The sequence below is a fragment of the Lepisma saccharinum genome, chromosome 3 (genome assembly GCF_977018435.1).
Source record: "Lepisma saccharinum chromosome 3, izLepSacc3.1, whole genome shotgun sequence".
NCBI lineage: Eukaryota > Metazoa > Arthropoda > Insecta > Zygentoma > Lepismatidae > Lepisma > Lepisma saccharinum.
In genome coordinates, this window is record NC_139231.1 from 15,179,264 (window position 1) to 15,194,625 (window position 15,362).

The 15,362-nt window shown below is 36.9% G+C and overlaps 1 protein-coding gene across 1 annotated transcript in view; it reads left to right on the plus strand.

Moving 5' to 3' along the window:
* mEFG1 (mitochondrial translation elongation factor G 1) overlaps positions 1-15,362 on the plus strand; it is an 85,929-nt gene that overhangs the window by 14,131 nt on the left and 56,436 nt on the right. Inside the window, exons 3-4 of the mRNA XM_083118320.1 lie at positions 1,291-1,423; positions 11,593-11,797. Coding sequence (XP_082974446.1) covers positions 1,291-1,423; positions 11,593-11,797 — 338 coding nt within the window. The remainder of the gene's footprint in view (positions 1-1,290; positions 1,424-11,592; positions 11,798-15,362) is intronic.

Here is a 15,362-nt window from a genome sequence, read left to right on the forward strand (position 1 = left end):
AGAAACCCAAAAATATAATTGCTGACATACATATAACTTAATCTATGTGAAGATAAACGTTTCAGAGCATTTGATCTATTAAGATAATGGCTCTGTCAAAGCAAGAAATGCACATCGTTTTGCTTCACGACTTTGAACTTGGTCGCAGACTCGCAGAAGCAACTTGAAATGTCACTAAAGTGTGACGCGAGGGAAGCATTTTTCATCATACAGTGCGCGGGTGGTTCAAAAAATTTCTTATCGGCCATTTTAGTCTCTAAGATGAGGAATATCGTGGTCGCACATCGGAAGTTCACAACAAACAAATGAATGTGATATTGAAAGATGAACTGCTCAAAGCAACAGGAGAGGTTGTAGAGGAATTTGGTATTATCTATTTACCATTATTCACCATTTGAAAGAAATTGGGAAGGTGAAAAACTCTGTAAGTGGCACGAGGTCGTGAATTAAATAAGAATTAAAAAAAAAAAATCTTCGTTTTGTAGTGTGCTCCTTTTGCTCAACGATTATGACCAATTTCTCGAACGCATTCTGATATGCAAAGAAAAGTGTATCCTGTACACAGTGTTCATCACAATGGTTGGACCACGACAAAACTCCTAAACATTCCCCAAAGCCGAAATTGCATCAAAAGAAGGTCAAGGTGACTGTTTGGTGGTCTGCTGCCGGCATCATCCACTACAACTTTCAGAATCCCACCGAAACCATCGCAGCAGTGAGGTATTGTCAAGAAATCAATGACATGCTGCGGAAACTGGAATGTCTGTGTCGTTATTGCTGAAGAGAAAAGGCCCAATCCCTTTGCACAACAACACTCAACCACATGTCGCATAATCAACCCTCCAAAAGCAGAAAGAATTGGGCTATGGAACTCTGCCTCACCCTCCATACTCATCACACGTCTCGCCAACCGACCACCACTTCTTCAATCATCTCGACAACTTTCTACGAGAAAAACGTTTCAACAACCAGGACACTGCAGAACAGAGTTCGTCAACTCCAGAAGCCAGGAATTTTATGCTACAGGAATAAACAAATTTGTTTCTCATTTGCAAAAACTATGTTCATTGTAATGGTCTTTTTTTATATTAATGACAGTAAGTTTAAATCGCATTATAGCATTTCAAAGTTACCGCTCAAAATCAGCGATTATTTTTGCATCAACCTTAATACAAAAGTTATTTCTTGTAACCTGTTCAGTTGATTGTTAAATTTTGTACTGAGTAATTCATAGCAGTGTTTTATTTTGTTTCACATTTGGTCATTTACTGTTGCATTTCTACCTTTAAGGTAAAAGGAAAGGACAATATTGGGGCAACAATGGATTCCATGGAACTTGAGAGGCAGCGTGGAATCACTATCCAATCAGCAGCAACCTACACTATTTGGAAAGACCATAACATAAATATAATTGACACTCCAGGTAGGTGCTCTCAGTTTTGGAATACGGAACCAGTAGTTTGTAGCTAGGTTGTAATAACGACATTTGATGTTCTATTCTTACAAGGGTCATTCCATGGGAAAGTCACCAGAATTGTCCGGGAACGGGTCGCCTCATAGTAACAGATTGTAACAAGCTTTTGTGCATGTATAGAGTTAGTAAGGAAATATCATTGTGTGAAATATCTCATTTCAAAACATAATACATATTGTACAGGGTGCCTCTAAAGAATGTGATCCTTCAAAAAAAAAGTACAAGACACCGACATTTTCACATAATTGTTAAGAAACAATGAACTGAGATAGAAAATATGTTTTTGCTTTAATGTACAAAGTAAAGTATACTTGGTTGTAACGAAATGTAGATTTTGCCTTACCTTTATATGTGTATGCCCAGAAAGTGGTTGAAATTCATTGTTTCTGGTTATAAATTAGAGACACTTTTTACAGTGTGTGTGGGAAAGTGCAAAATGAGGCTATTTCAGGAATTAAAATCTTGTAATGGGAAAGTTGGCAACACTATGCAGGTGGTATAATTAGAAACACTTGAACTTTGGTATTATTTACAGGAAATATGAAAATTGCACTCTGCCTCATTTGGTATCTGTTGTGGACACACGAAATGCGTGCAGTGTAGAATGTCCGTAATATGGAAGTTTCCAATAATCATACCCCAAGTCAACTGGAAGTTGTAAGTGGAAAGTAATTTCAAGGGATCAATCTGAGAGTTGCAATGTGGAATATAATTTTACATTGACAGTGAAGGTTGTCAATTTAGTTCACTGAAAACAGCTCATTTGTTTGTCGAAATGCAGTGTGAATACGTTGCACAGTTGCTGAATCCAGAGTATATGTTCTCCCAGTAACTGTGCCAGGTGGTGAAATTCTGAGCAAAATGTCAGTGTGTGGAAGCCAACATGAATCTTCCTTGCTCGGCCATGTAAAACTCTGTGCAGGTCCATGAGGGTGCATAAATTTGACACGATATTCACTGTTGTCATGAGATACTTCTGTAATGATCCCCAACCACCACTGCGAATTGTACACACGAGCAACGTATGATGAGCTGTGTAGCATTATTTTACCTTGTGTTAATGGCATGTTGGATACTTCTTTAGATATCACTAATTTCAGTTTTTGTAGTCATTCTGGATATGTGAAATGTAAGCATGCATGTTTTGGTTAGTGGTATCAAACAATGAAGACTTCTTGTTCCTTCAGTGCAAGTTGCTTGAGCAAATCGTGGCTTTAACTTGTCTGTTTGCTGTTCAATTTCCTTAGAGCTGACATAGAAAACCTGAATGTTCTTGATTGTAGATGCAAATTCACATAGTTGCATAGGAGTTAGAATATAATTATTGTATGGTCTTTGTATGCTTGCCCTAGTTGCCAACCGTTTCACTGTGGCACCTACACCATCAGAAGGTCCCTTCCCATGACAACTAGCAAAAAAGTGCCACTCTGCTTTCAAACCGAAATCCTCCTCATGATGACAGAGATTTATAAAAAACAATGCATACAACTCTTTTAAATTGCACATTACCGAATGCTTTTGTTTATGCTTCCTTCCTCTGTCAACCTTCACAGAAATGGTGTCTTTCTTTCCTGCACATATTCGGCCGTTTTCATCATTCTCATAAAATTTGCAGCAAGCATCAATGGTATCCCCATTCAGAGCAATGCCAGTCTTTGGTGAAGGCAGTATTCCTTTCTCAGCTTTCAGTTTTTTGGCTGTTCATACCATGTACTCAGTAGTGTTGAAATATTCTTTAACCTTTGTTGTTTGCCAACTATGAGGAGCAAGTGTGAGTATTTGAAGCTGTTCAGCTCTTGAAGCCTTGATGAATTTCTGCTGAAGTTCTGACATGAGAAGGTTTAGGTCATGTTCAGCATGAGTTTTTGTAGCCTGAGCAGACTCTTCAGGGATATGTAAAACTGTTGCAACATGCTTTGCAATAGAAGATTGTATTTGTTTCATTTTTGCTTTTCCATACCTTTTCCTCTTCTCTTTGTTCACATGAGTAAGTGTCTTCATGGGAGATACTTGTATTTCATGCAGACTTGAATTCAGTCTCTTTAATGGACTAGCACTGCAGTCTGGGACATAATCACTGTCATTTACCTCATCAACATTACCCAAATCATCAGGCTGGTACAGTGTTTCTTTCACGTGTGTCTCACATTTTCCACACAATTTTTGCCCAGGAATCAGTTTACCACCATATATCCTTGCTGTTTCTACAGTAATTGTCCTTAGTGACTTCTTCCAAGGACCCTTGTGATAGGAAAATGGGTCGCAGCAATGAGAACCAAATATGGGAGAATAGTTTTGCAAGTAAACCTTTGCATGATGGAAACAAATTTTATCCACACTACCTATTCTAAATTTCAACAGTTCTTGATCTAAACCTAGCAGGGTGCTTACCAATACAGTTCCTGTTTTTTTGTGTGTAGTGATGTAGGTGACAAGCACTGTCTATCTTCAAGCCTACACTGCACTGCACTCAGGGTTCATGTGACACACAGCCCTGAGGCAATGCCATGTCTGTGTTTATTTCACTTTGAGTTATCACACACAGAATGAATGTCTTCCTGTCGTACTGTTCTTCACACTAAATAATCTAAAAACACCACTGCTCCCACCAAAATATTACGGTACACCACCAGAAGCCAGCCTCATATCACACAATAGATTTGGCAAGAAAACAAAAGTGTCCTGAAATTGACATGAAACAAATGAGTATTAAGATGCACAAATGTTTCACAATTTGCATTAACTTTTTTGTTTTGGAATATACTATTTTACAGGTGTGAGTGCATGGGTACAGCAACCTGAAATATTTGAAAGGAAAACTCAATTACGCATTATATGTGAAAGCAGATATTAGCAGAACGGCAGTACACATAATTCAGTATTCTATGAAAATGGTTCAGAGTGCAATCATGAAATTTCTCCTGAGGAACATGTTGGAATAGTACAATATTTTACTGCCACTCATTTCTTCTTGATATATTTCCGTCATATGGAACTTTGCACCCAAAAAGAGTGCTTGTTTTAGCTTTTTCATATTTTTAACATATATGAGACACTTTTTAAGCAAGAAAGAAATATATTGCAGTCTTCCTTTTTAGTGTGGAGACCCCACACCTTGGGAACTGTTCTTGTGAGAACTATGAAGATTGCACTTTATTTCCTTCCACTTTAAAATATGACATATTTCCACATATATACCACATATATGTGTGGGAAGTTGCTTTTTCGGTTATGAAAAAGACAACCACAAATTAATATAGTTGTTACCAAACTTACCTTTTTTCATTGTATATATTTCCTTTACATAATACAACTAGAAATCATATGTCATTTCTTTTCGTTACGCTACAAGCATTTATCTTGTACCTTCGCGCTGTACGTTACCACGTCACTACACACTGAGACGGTAACTTTAATCAGTCCTGTAGCCCAAACTAATGACCGTAGACATAAATAATTTCACAGTTTTCCATAATACCCTCAGACACATTTGTGCAAAATTTTATTAAAATTGGAGACGTAGTGGCGACTACCATTTCGGTGATTTGCCATGGAATGACCCACATGATAGTAGAGGTTATGAAACTTCTATTATTTTTTTCACACAGCATTTCAGTAAGAGAATCTTTGTAACTATGTTTCTATGAACAAAAGTGATACAGAAATATTGGATACACCTTAGGGAACAATGTGTTTTATTTTCATTTTTTACTAAAATTTTCACAGTTGAAAAATTGAAAAGATAGAGGTAGTGGGTCTGATAACTCCCCTTCCTGTTCCTCGGGTAAGCTAGGGTTAACCCTTAGATGCCCAGGCTGTTTTCTGGATGTTTATGCAAATTCCCATAATTTAATTTAAAATTCCACAATGTTTTAAGTAACATTTAATATTCTGGAAACTGCAAACAGTAGTGTTACAAATCGTACCTTATTTTGTCAGTACAAATTGGACTACAAGCCTATGGTAGTGGCAGCAGTGTGCAGTAAAGGAAAGTGGGGCAAGCACCGCTTGCGTTATTTGTTCGAAAACAATTTTGATATCTTAAGTTCATGTTTTTCAATGCCTTTATACACCTTGGAATGTAATTTATCTAGTTTAAGATATTTATATATGCAGACTTTTCAATTCCCATATTTCCTGTCGTATTGGTTGCAAACATAAAGTGACTGCACCCTTTACGAGGCTCGGCAACGTGGCACAGCTTTCAACATTAGAAGGAAGACTGCTCACCTTTCTCCCCACTTTTCGAGTGACTTATGCAGTTTTTGCATGGTCACTGTCCTCCTTCCTCCATAAAAAATAAAGAAGGTCGTCGACAAGTGACACCCAGCCTGCTTCCTCTTTGGCAAGGGTATTGGAAACACGTCCGCACTGGCCACAAGTGTTGCTAACTTCCAGAATTTTCAATGCATAATCTAACTCGGAACGATTATTCAATATTCATGTGTGAAACTTAACAGTAATGAACAAATTAACTTATGAAGTTAGTCAATCAGTACCAGTCATATGGTATTTATAAGGTATAAAATCACCAGACAATACTTGGACATATCCTTCATTTAGTCAGTAACTCTGAAATATAGAGGGTAGGTAACACTGCAAATAGGGTGAGGAAGAGAGGGGGTGCATTTGGAAGTGTGGGTGCTGTGGATACGTGTTTTCTTTACTGTGGCCATTGTCCTGTGTTATTCTGTTCTTCTTTTTTTACCCCTGTCTTGTGTAAAAAATATGGTCTACATTGAAAATAACCACCAGGTTCACAAACTAGACAAGCCATTGATTTGGAGTGGTGCATGTAAGTACTCGATTAGGGATCTTCTTCGAAAACTGTTCCAGTCAAGAAGTTATACCGAAAAGTTGGAGGTGGTGAATCATGGGGGACCGTGTCCTGAACTATGCATAATCAAAACAAGTAAGAAAAACGGGAAACTTTTCATTAAGCAATTAAATACGTTATTACAATGGTGCATTTTACTCACTATCAATTCAAATAAAAATATATAAATAATTTACGTGAGTGAGTAGGAATGTTTCAGAACGACGTTTCGGAAGTCTGTACTACTTCCTTCATCAGGTAATAAAATAAAAAACTTTAGGTGCCAAACATGCAGTGGTCAGAAGTAGCGAGCTACTTGTAGCGTCGCTACTGTAGCTAGCTACAAAATTTGTAGTTGTAGCTGTAGCGACGCTACATTTTGAAAATTGTAGTTGTAGCGGTAGCGAAGCTACAAAATTCCTGTAGTTGTAGCGAAAATTTCGCTACAGCTACATTTTTTCTCAGCATTTTGAGGTGAATTTTGAATGTGGCAACAGCGTCAGAAAAAATCGACAATAACCCTTAATTTTGCAGGAGGTTCATAAAGACAGTTTATTACATGGAGGTACAGATTATCTAGATTGTAGATTATAGATATATGTGTAATTTAATTAATTAGTAGCTGAATAATTCAGATATCCAGATAACTAACTGACATATATGAATATATTCCTGCTAACAGCTACGTCTTTTTAGCTGCATCGCTATTTTGGGGAGAAACATGCCTTGTTTGCTGCACCACTGGAAAAAAGTGCCTCGTTTGTGTCACCCCCGGAACAAATCCTGTTGATATCCATGGTGTAAGAGACACCAAAATGTCATTAATTGCTGTGTAAGACACAACTTGCAGTGCAAAAATGAGTGATGGATTTTCCACTGCACTGACAAGGAAATAGTGCCAGCAATAAATGGCTCAGTACGGTAACAGCATTGATCATCGTCAGTATATAGGATCTCACCAGCAGGAAATTATTGTTACAAGAATCATAGAATTTCTGGAATTAGAATTATTTTCGCGATAGTATTTGTTCTCAAATTTTAAAATTACAATATGTTTAGAACAGTCAGGTTTACACGACAGTTTCCTCAATAATTTTATCATATTGCAAAAAGTATGTATGGTTATTGACTTTCCTACAGAAACGACAATTTTCTTTAGTTAATATGTATACATAGTTTTCAAATTTATGTATTTCTCCTACTTTTGCGTCACTTTTCTGTAACTTTTGCTAATCATGACATCATCATCATCCCTTGCCATTTCCTGCCTCTGGCTGGGTCAACATATAAGTCAAGCCTCTCCATTTTTTCAGGTCTTCCACCTCTCCTCTCTTTGCACGGTGTTGCAATCTTGTCCTCTTCTCCTAACACTCCACTATCTGCTCTTTCCATCAATATCTTGGTCTCCCCCTTGGCCTTATTCCCACTCCTTGTGAATTGTAAGCTCTTACTGGTAGTCTTTCTGCATCCATCCTCTTCATGTGTCCGAACCATCTCATCTGTGCCTGATCTATCCTGTCCTGATGCTTCACCACACTCACTGTCTGTCGGATCTCCTCATTCCTTATTCTATCCCTTCTAGTCTTCCTCAAAATACTCCTTAAAAATTTAATCTCCACTGCCTGCAACTTTTTTTTGTCTCTCTCTGTCATTGTCCAAGTCTCTGCTCCATACGCAATTATTGGCACATAGTATGTGTTATATATTACCTTCTTGCATTTCATAGGTATATCCCTGTTCCATATTAATCTTCGAACGCTTTGATATAGTCCACCACCCATTTGTCCTCTTCTGTTTACCTCCTCATCTATTCTTCCACTTCTGTCAATCACGACAATGAGGATGAATGGTTTATTTAATTATTCTCTTATCTATAGTCACTTTCTACCTTTCATGGAGGAGCAGGAGGATCCCATCCTCCCAACTTGGCGTCTTTCCTAGTTTTTGTTTTGAGTCCATTTTATGCATAGATAAGCTGATCGAGACTGGATCCTAACCCCTATGTGCCTTCCCTGGGAATTGAACCTGAGGCCCTTTTGTAGTCAAAGGGCTTCAGGTACTTTTCATTCAAAATGCTGTCTTCATATCAGTCTATAAAAAATGAAATATTTATTCTCAAGAAAAATATGTTGATGTGAACATACGCAAATACGTAATCCTACCAAATTTGATTTGTGTATAGTTGTAATCATTAATTTGGGTAACACTCTAATTGCAATATTCATATATCAAATATGAATTGAGATGCCACTTGCATAGGTATGGTATTCTCAAAACTATAGTAAAAATAAGTAACTGAAGTAACACTGCTATCAAAATTATTGAATGACTGGAATCAGGATAAAAAAATAACAGAATCTATTTACCAGTAGTAGGAGATTTTTAATACCCATATGGTTGTTTTTATTTTTTTATGCAGAAGTAGCGCAAAAAGTAGCAAAGTAGCGAGTAGCGATCAGGAGTAGCGTAGCGAGCTACTTTTTGGTAAATGTAGCTGTAGCTGTAGCGAAGCTACATTTTGGAAGAGTAGCTGTAGCTGTAGCGAAGCTACTTTTAAAATGTAGCGTTCTGATCATTGCAAACATGGTACCACGTTGTTAAATCGTAAGTTGAGGATTCAGGTTGAGGATAGAAAAGGTAAAAAACTTACGGTGACAGCATAAAAACTCCGATGGAAGTCTTTGCTGGTTAAAAATTCCCTATGTTAAAAACAAAAACCACAACTAAAACAAATAAAAATGGAAGACCTATTACAGTCCCCTAGTGACTTCCATCAGTTATGGGTAGAACACATGGACTGGGAGCGTTCCTATCTTGCATTGAAGGTGAAATTTCCCCTCCAACGTTCCCCTCTTACGATCATATACATCACCATTCCAAGGTGAACTCCCTCTCTTCTTCGACAGCCTTCACAACCTCGGGAGTGACATGAAAACCTATTTTAGTGTCGGTATTTACCGCTTTATCCCACTTTTTAAGAAAAACGATCCACCCTTCCTCCAGATTACCATCATCTCTGTTAAGCTTATTCCTTTTTCCTGTGCATATAAATGCAGCTTCATAAACGTTCCTGTACCCCTTCCTTAATATCTTTATCGTGTTTGTCCCATCTAGTGTGCATGTTTCTCCCCGTCTGCCCTACATATTCATTCCCGCATTCACATTCGATCTGGTATACCCCTTTTTGTTCTTCCGGATTATCATTGTTCCCCTCTTTTCTGTATTCGGTAAAATTCTTTTCAATATTTCTAGAGGCCTTCATCCTACATTTTACGCCGTATTTTCTCATTGTTTTTGTGATCTTTTCGGAAACCCCCTTGTAATAGGGGATTCTGACGAAATGTCCTTCATTACATTTTTCATTATCATCTTTTTATTTTTGATTATTATTTTCATTCACTATAATCTTTCTCGCTTTCCTAGCCATCCTATCTAATTCTCGGATATTATATCCATTCTTCTGACCTACCCTTTTAATCCAGGCGATTTCTCTCTCTTTTTTCATTTCTATTATTACACAGTCTTTCGGCTCGGATAAAGAAATTAAGGAAAATGTTCACTTTAACCCCACTGGTGTGTTCTGATTTTTTGTTGAGGTACAGTTCACCTGCCAGTGGTTTATGAAAAACACCGGTTGAAAGCTCGGATCAAGAAAGTGTGGGGCGTTACCCTCACAACCCCTATATGCCTTCATGGTGTGGTGCTAAGCACAGGGGAGCACTTTTTTACCGGTTGAAAGCCCTTTTTTAGTTTTGGTAAAGCTTAATTTTAAAAAATTAATACTCCCGTCCTTTATATTTTCCTTGGTAAAACTGATTCTTTCATCTTGTTTCCCTAATTCAACCAAAGCTGTGTCTAATGCATTGCTGTCCCCTATAATGAGGATGTCGTCAATGTATCTGCCATAATACATTAAGCCTACCCCCACTTGATCTAAAGCCGCTTTTTCAACATAATGCATGAAAACGTTGATGATGAGACCCGAGATTGGGTTGCCCATGGCCAGTCCCTCTTTTTGCCAAAAAATCTTACTGTTTACAGAAAAGTAATTATGTTCAGTAACAAGAAAAAACATCGGACATACTCCCATGCGACAAGAATCTCCACCCCATTGTCTAAAAGCCATCTCTGGAGGCAGTCTCCAGCTTTTTCTTGGGGTACACTCGGGAATAAGTTAACAACATCAAAACTACTAATGGTGTCATTATCCCCCAAAACCAGTTTTTCAATGGAGTTTTTTACACTAAACTGAGGATTATCCTTGATCTTCCCCAGTCCCTTAACCATTTCTTTGGCCAAACCATAGCCCGGATGATCATACATTGGGATAATAGGTCTAAGTGGGACTTTGGGTTTATGTGTTTTTGGGATACCAAAGGATGTTGGAATCTTCCCTTCTTTGACTCCTTTGATAAGTTTCTTTTTTTCAGCAATTCCTAGGGTGATGCTAGTTTTGATGCCTTTCTTTGTCTCATTTCTAATCTTATTGATTGGGACATCCAGTTAATTTAATTTCTTCGAAATCCTTATTCCTAAAAGTATCCTCTAATTTCTTATGATACGCATCTTGTTCCATTATTATCATTGTACTTTCCTTATCTGATCTAATCAGATATGCCTTATTGTCATTGACCCATTTTCTCACTTCTCACATTGGTGACAACAATTGAAAATAAGCAGGAATTTCAAGAGTTTTACAATAACAAAAGCAAACAGTCGGGAGGTGTAAAATTGAAAATGAAAATATTATTGTTCGAATGACAGAAAACATGTCATTGAAGCAATTGAAGGGTATAAAAAAAGTAGTGAAATTTCGTTTGTTTAATATCACTTTGAACTTTGTCAGTTATTTGCAATAAATTCACCCAACTCTTTCATTCGCACGGGGACATGTAGTTATTCCTCAAATATGGAGCATATGTTGCAAAACGTTCTGAAATATTGAAATAATATGTAAAAATAACTAAACTATGTAAAATATGAACCAGAACCTAATATATGTACAAATATGGAAAATTAAAACTGATTTTTTCAAATCTACATGCCACTATGCACAAAGATAATACAAAAATATAACTGATTTCAGCTTCTGACATAAATTTGTATTTACATATAAATCCGTTCTCTGACAATGAACATGTACTTTTTCATTTATATTAAAAAATGTAAAATAGTACATGCTCCAAAAAAGTTGAGAAATGAGCCAAGTGCTCAATTTTATTCATAGAGGTCATTGCTTTATTAGGAGCATACCTGTCTAGTGGGTGTATAGGTGTCAGAGAAGCCTATTTTATACTTTCAGGGCACGTGGACTTCACTGTTGAGGTGGAAAGAGCTCTGAGAGTGTTGGATGGTGCCATCTTGGTTCTGTGTGCTGTGGGTGGAGTCCAAAGCCAGACCCTAACAGTAAATAGGCAAATGTCGAGGTATAGTGTACCATGCCTAGCTTTCATAAACAAGTTGGATCGATCAGGTGCAAATCCTGAGAGAGTTTTGTCACAAATGAGGTATGTGTTTAGTGTGTTATCTCATTTTATAATGAGTATGTACAGCCACAAGGAAAGATTTATATTAAACATTATAGAACATTACAACATTATAGAAAATTAAATTTTGAACTTGATTTTATGAACATATCACTCTGTCTCATGACATAGTTTGATGAAATAGTATTTACAGGATATTTTGGATTCAAAATATGTACATACAGGGTGAGTCAGAAATATGGCTATACGTTTGAAGTAAATGTAGTGTGTTACTGTACAATGTAGACGAAAATGGTGAATGGTATATTAAACTTGAAACTTTATTTTTTATTTCACATAATATTTCACCTGAGCTTATGTAATTAGCCAAGATGATGCTGAACATACAGCAGCAGCTTACAGTTGCAGCATGGGCAATTGCATACATAATGATTGTAAGAGTTGTGTGGTGCAAGCAGTAGTTTTCTCCACTTTCCTACAGTTGATGGTAACAATGTTATATTAAAATTACGTCTCAGCCTCACATTAACCTCTTAACATACAGATTTTATTAAAAAAATTGTTTCGATTTTAATGTAATTTTTTTATTACTCTGTTGAAATAATCAGTTAAGAACATTATATATGGTTATATTAATGTTGATTGTTGACAACTCAACAATGAGATACATGCATCTGAAAAGCCCCTAAGATAAAATCCCGAGTATACTCGTGCTATCAATGAGTAAAATATTACCAATAGAACTTGTTAAAAAATCAAGGTAAGTTATTTTAATAATCAAAATAAACACAAAATAGCACTGAAACACTAATTAGTGAACTTGAAAACAATTGTTTATATTATAGGGACTTTGTCATTAGTCCAAAAACGTGTATAAGTGTACCCACTAAATGTGAAATACATTGTTTATATGGTACTGACTGTGTGATAAGCCCTGAAACATGGATCAATGCACAAAGCTACACTGCATTCCTCACACATGTATCTGGATTCTCTTCTAGCCTTCTTCCCTCTAGCATCACGCACACTGTCTGGCACTTGCAAAGTCAGTTTCCGATGAATCTGACACATCACTTTCTTCTGAACTTTCTTCATGACTTTCTTCGGAGCTATCTGAACCGTTAAACTGAATATCAAGCTCTTCTTCACTCTCCATTTTCACAAAAGAAGAAGAATACCACCAAGAAACACGAAGAAAACAAAGGCACCCTAACTGACTTTCTCACACCTATGCCGTAGACGAAAATAAACATCAAAAGAAGGAGATTAGTGACATCTACCGGAAAGACAAAAAAAAACTTCAACAGCACTATTAGTGACATCTACCGGAAAGACAAGTAAACAACAACTTCAACAGCACTATCTAGCGGAAACATGCAGAAACATAGAAAAACGAGTATAATCGTCCTTTTAAAATGTGTACGGATAAAAAGAAGTTACCCCGAATATACTCGGGATATTATATTTTCGTGGAAATTAAAAACCCGAGTATACTCGGGCTTTTATGTTAAAAGGTTAATTCTGGTATGAAATTGTCCACACTGCAACTGTTCAGCGCCATCTTGGCTAATTTCATAAGCCCAGGCACTTAACTCTTATGTGAAATGAAAATGAAGTTCCAAGTTTAATATACCATTCACCATTTTCTTCTACCTTGTACAGTAACACACTACATTTACTTCAAACGTGTAGCCATATTTCTGACTCACCCTGTAGTTTACTTGACGGAAAATTAAAAAGTATCTATTGTTCAGAACTCACAAGTGAACAAGAGAGTTTTGATTTTTAGATTATTAGATGAAGTTTGAATAGAATTACCTTTATAATATTGCCATTAGCTTTTATATTAATATTTCCTACATTGACTCAGGTAATATTCGAGTGTATTATGATTTGTAGGCCCGAACTGAAATAGATAAGGACATGTTCAGTGTGTGTGTGGTGGGGGGAGAGAAGTTAGTGGCTGAACTAACATTTCAATTAATTTAAATAATTTTAAAAACTAAAGAAAACTTTTGTGCCCTTTTCCTTTTTTTTTAGCATGTGTTATACCTCAATTTACTGTGCCCAATTAGTTATGTTCACATACTTCTATATTGGACTTTTGTGAAGTGCTCTCTTTTAAGTGACTTTCCAAACAACGTAGGCCATGCTGATGCAGTTGGTAAAACATTTGGATGCTATGTGGTGGGGGGAGGGAAGGGGGGCTGGATTCAATTTTCTTCTAGTGATGTCACTGTAAAACTCACACATCAATGGAAGAAAGACAGCTGGAGCATTCTGTTGATCACTTCGCCTTCACTATGACTTCTAGAATATGCGAAGCTCTAACTCCACATCAAATTTCATGGCCATCTGTGATGCACAGGGGAAATATTTGCTTTTATCCGTTTAGCACAATAAACAATGTCTTCACAGAGCCACAAGGCAGCAAAGTTCGTTATTTTGTTACATTTTAATTAAATTGATATCTTACATAGTTCAAATACATGAACCTATGTAGTGAAATATACCTACCCACGGGCACATATATGTACACATACATATATATGTATCATTTCATGCTAAGTGGCCTAAAAACTTTGATCTATTAAGCTTTTTTCTAGATATTAGTAAGCCTTAAATTTTGGTCAAAATCTCTTATATGATAAGTTGCAACAAATTTTTAAGCACACTTTGAGAAAAAAATCTTGTTGGGACTTGTATAACAGAATATTAATTTTATCTTCATTGGAAAGAACAGAAGCTTTTATAGGACTATCAGTTATTAGCCTTCTAATTTCGATTTTATCAGCATCTATAAATGGCAGCTTTTTCTTCCTCGGGAACAACACTACTGATTCTTCATTGGATAAGAGGGTCTATTTTACCAGGCAACACAATTAGGAATCTAAAATTTTGTGAATATTTCTTTCAACACTTCAATGCTTCTGCAAGCAAAATTTTGAAGTGAATATGTGACGTACCAGGTGGAGGCACATAGTGGTTCGGATTCCACTTTAAACTGAAGGTCCAGTCCCGATTAGCCTATCTGTGCATAAAGTGGACTTAAAACAACAATTCAAAATATGTGTCGTGGGTGAGAGTAACTAGACCACTTGACGTGGAATGACTCACATATAGGGTGCATCATGGGAAACGGGTGGTTTTCAAATGGAGAATTTGAAAACTAGGAGAGGGGGTAGAGATAGAAGTAGGGTGGCATTGAACTCACTCAGCCATGTCATTTCTGGCTTGGTTCGGTTTGGATCAGCTCAGCTGGGCTCAGCTCTGGGTGGCAACAGTATATTCAATGTCAGTTGCAGTCATGGCACTGCAGACGTTAGAGCATCTGTGGCCACCTGACCTGTCATTTGATATCTTTTTGTGCGGCTACCTGAAGTCCTCAGTGTATGAAGGAAAGCCACGCACATTAGATGAACCTAAGAATGCCATTCGTCAGCAAGTGGGACTCATTACCCAAGAACTGTTGGAGAGGATAGAAGAGCAGTTCAAGCAACGACATTTTCATTCGCCAAAATGGTCGTAATTTATGTGACATTATTTTCCATACATAATCTACCTCAAATGGCATGTGATATTATAT